The sequence below is a fragment of the Sinocyclocheilus anshuiensis genome, unplaced genomic scaffold (assembly GCF_001515605.1).
Source record: "Sinocyclocheilus anshuiensis isolate Anshui unplaced genomic scaffold, SAMN03320099.WGS_v1.1 scaffold151, whole genome shotgun sequence".
Classification (NCBI taxonomy): Eukaryota; Metazoa; Chordata; class Actinopteri; order Cypriniformes; family Cyprinidae; genus Sinocyclocheilus; species Sinocyclocheilus anshuiensis.
The window spans coordinates 685,279-689,072 of record NW_015548199.1 but is presented as its reverse complement, the minus strand read 5'-3'; the positions used below and the strand labels follow the sequence as shown (position 1 = coordinate 689,072).

Here is a 3,794-nt window from a genome sequence, read left to right as displayed (position 1 = left end):
ATATATATATATATATATATATATATATATACTCTCACACTTTATTTACTTCTATTTTAGAACACTTCATGATTATCTAATAAAAAATAATTAAAATTAAAATAAATATATGGCGGTCGCTCACCGGACAAAAGTGCATCTATGAGTACTGTATCACACACCGGATGCAAAAGTTTACTTCAAGGATGAACAAAGTATGAGTTTGAAGTTTGGCGTTTAAAAAAAACAAAGCAAACTCAAAGAGAAAGTGCAATCTGAAGTCGTTATGTACATTAACAATGATTTGGGACAAATATAATGTAATTTAATGGAAAACTATGTGAATGGCTCTCTGTGGCGAGGCAGGATTTTCTGTCAGCTGCATTTAAATCCGCAACTGAAGTTTCCGCTCTGTGCAGCACGCAGCCTCACGTGTCAAAATAAACAATACGACGTGTCAGTGATTTCTGCCTACACTTCCCAGCAGCATAAAGGGGTCATATGATGTTGCTAAAAAGAACATTATTTAGTGTATTTGGTGTAATGAAATGTGTTTATGCGGTTTAAGGTTCAAAAAACACATTATTTTCCACATACTGTACATTATTGTTTCTCCTCTATGCCCCGCCTTTCTGAAACGCGTAGATTTTTACAAAGCTCATCGGTCTGAAAAGTGAGGTGTGCTCTGATTGGCCAGCTATCCAGTGCGTTGTGATTGGCCGAATACCTCAAGCGTGTTACGGAAATGTTACGCCCCTTGCCATATTGTAATGCCTTGTCCCGGCCTGAGCGATGAGATAAAAACATTAAAACCCAATATAAACGAGGCATTTGTTGCATCCAGTGGGGACATAATTACGGATTATAATGACTTATACTGTCTTTTTACGCGTTGCATTGCATCGCGTAAACATAAAACCATGTCTGCATTTGTGATCGGAGAAATGACAAACTACAAATGCTACTCTACACTCAGATCCCAAGAGCTTGTAACACTCCAAAGAGAAAGGAAAAATTTAAATCGCATCATATGACCCCTTTAAGCAACGGACGCAACCCGGAAAACTATCGGCATGGATTTTTGCAGATAGTCGATAGTTCCGGCAATCAACTATCGGTGCCGATTAATCGGCTAAACCGATTAATCTCCGACCTCTATTCCAAACCTGCTTGCATTTCTTTCTTCTTTTGAACATAAAAGAAGATATTTCAAAGAATATGGGTGACCAAACAGTTAACAGTCCACATTAACTTTCATTGTATGGAAAAAATACTATAAATGTCAGTGGGGACCATCAGCTATTTGGTTACACATATTTTAGGAAATTATTCCCATGTATTTATCAGAAGAATAAATTCATACAGTTTTACAACTCGAGCATGAGTAAATTATGACAATTTTCATTTTTGGCTGAACTATTCCTTTATGGTTATTCAGTAAAAAAAAAAAAAAAAAAAAAAAAAAAAAAAATATATATATATATATATACAGTATATATCTATATCTATATCAAACAACATCTGTACTATTGATAGTTTGACCCAATGAATGACATGCAGTACAGTATTTCCTTATAGTATGTCTTGTTTATCCTGCTGTTTATCAATATTAATGTTGTCTTAGACTTACTTGGTGAATGATAAAACAGGCAAATAAATCCGATGGATTCATATTACAAGAGGGACACTAGCCATATCTAGAGACCTAAATATCATAGAGAAAGGAGTTTGACTTGGGCCAGTAAGCAAACTCACAAAACTCTAGAAAGCACAAATGTTCTGGAAGTCACCCACAAAAGCACTCCCAAAACTACTTCCTGATGTACTGTACTTATCTGTTGTAGACACTGATGGGACATCACCTTATTTTGCAGAACTTGTCACTAAAGGCACGTTTTTCCAATGAGCCTGGGTTGGGCAAAAACCAATGCATCGACCCTATGCATTGCGTAAAGTTAGTCAGCTCTTTCCATTTTTGAGTCCTATATCCAGCAGACAGCTGTAAACAGATTGTGAGTGGGCTGACGTTAAGCCATCTGAGGCTAAAGCTAAGCTAAAAAAGATAAGCAAATGTTTTTTTTAGAATGAATACCCACATTCTGAAGGCAGTTTTTAACTGTCTTTATTCTGAAATTTTGTCATTTATGGTTCCAGTTTTCAGCCTTTAGTCTCCACAAGTACATCAGTGTCTGTTTTATATGATTAACAAGGCAAATTTGTCTCTTTGCTGCATGTCTAAATTCACATGTTGCATTAAATCTGAACATGAATAATCATAGACACTGAAAAGTCACTACACATGAGAACTTTAAACTTCACTTCACTGAACACAACTGTCCTTTGCCTCTATCGCTTCATTCTCAAATCCTCAAAGCCACATTTTCGGCAGAGCCCCTGCTTGCCCTATATATCCAGATTGAGAGAGATTCTGGATTACATGGCTGTCAACTCAGCATTGTTGGCCTGTCTAAAGCTTTATTTTGCAGGTTGAGGCCTCTGGCTGACCTGGCACATGTTCTGTGATCGCTTTCTTTCTGTCTGACCTACAGAAGTGGCATTTTGCAATCGTTTGATGGGCGCAAGGAACAGGGGCTGGAGAGGTCAGGGTCAGACCATGTGACATTGGATGAGTTGACTCTGAAACTCATGACTCAAGACTGCTCTTCTGTCAAAGAACAGCTGCTTCTACTGAAGACACTGCTTCAGGTTAGATACAAACAAATTTTTCCATATGTAACCAGGGATGCACACAAGTTTTTCAGTCTGGTTCTTATGAAAGCACCTGGAGATTTTGTTTGTTCACTACACTGCACTTTAACTAATCGTTTTTGTCTAAGAAAACACTGTAATGCAAATAACCTTTTGTCTACTTAAGTGTAAAGGCCCGTTCACACTAAGAACAATAACTATAAAGATAACTATAAAGAACTATATTAGCGTCCACACCAGCGGATGATATCGTCTGTTTATAAGTGCACGCTCATCTGCCCCTTTGAATTCTCAAGCTCATTATAGCAGGATTGATTCTGATTGGGTGTCAGTGTTTTTATTGTTCATCAGCTGGAAAAAAAAAGCGTTCTTAAAGTGATTCCAACAATATAATTTCTCTGTGCCTTTATTGTTATAGCTGTGGTGTGGACTCTGCTATTAAAACTCTAGAAAGCACAAATGTTCTGGAAGTCACCCACAAAAGCACTCCCAAAACTACTTCCTGATGTACTGTACTTATCTGTTGTAGACACTGATGGGACATCACCTTATGAATGCTCTGAAAAAGATGGCTGGCCAACTCAGAGGAGGAGACGACAGCAGCTCTGGGGCAGGTGTGATCAGTTCTGCCGTAAAAACAGGTGACCTTTTTGTTCATGCATTTTGATGTTTGGTGAAATTGTTGTAAACTGTGTCAGTGCTCATCACAGTGTGTAAAAGCAAGCAACTATATTGTCATATTTTTCAGTTTAGTACTACACTTAGTAGTACAGATCTGGACTAATGGGGTTCAGCATAAAATCTGGTCGATTTTACACCTTTTTTTCTTTGGAAGAGACTGAGAGTTTAAGGCCAGAAAAAACAAAACAATGGAGTACCTTTCAACATACCCACAGTATATATACAATTCATTGCAGTTTCCAGTTGAAATTAGCACAAGTGATAGTAAACCACTGAAGTCATATTTTTCCAATGAGCCTTGAACAGACTGTTAGTGGGCTGGCGTTAAGCCATTGGAGGCTAAAACTAACTTAAAGATAAGCAAATATTTTTTATTTATTTTTCAGAATAAAGACAGTTATTATATATATATATATATATATATA

The 3,794-nt window shown here is 37.1% G+C and overlaps 1 protein-coding gene across 1 annotated transcript in view; it reads left to right on the top strand.

The window, feature by feature from the left end:
- LOC107653247 (serine-rich coiled-coil domain-containing protein 2-like) overlaps positions 1-3,794 on the top strand; it is a 66,507-nt gene that overhangs the window by 37,012 nt on the left and 25,701 nt on the right. Inside the window, exon 6 of the mRNA XM_016439917.1 lies at positions 2,529-2,685. Within this exon, the coding sequence (XP_016295403.1) occupies positions 2,529-2,685 (157 nt within the window). The remainder of the gene's footprint in view (positions 1-2,528; positions 2,686-3,794) is intronic.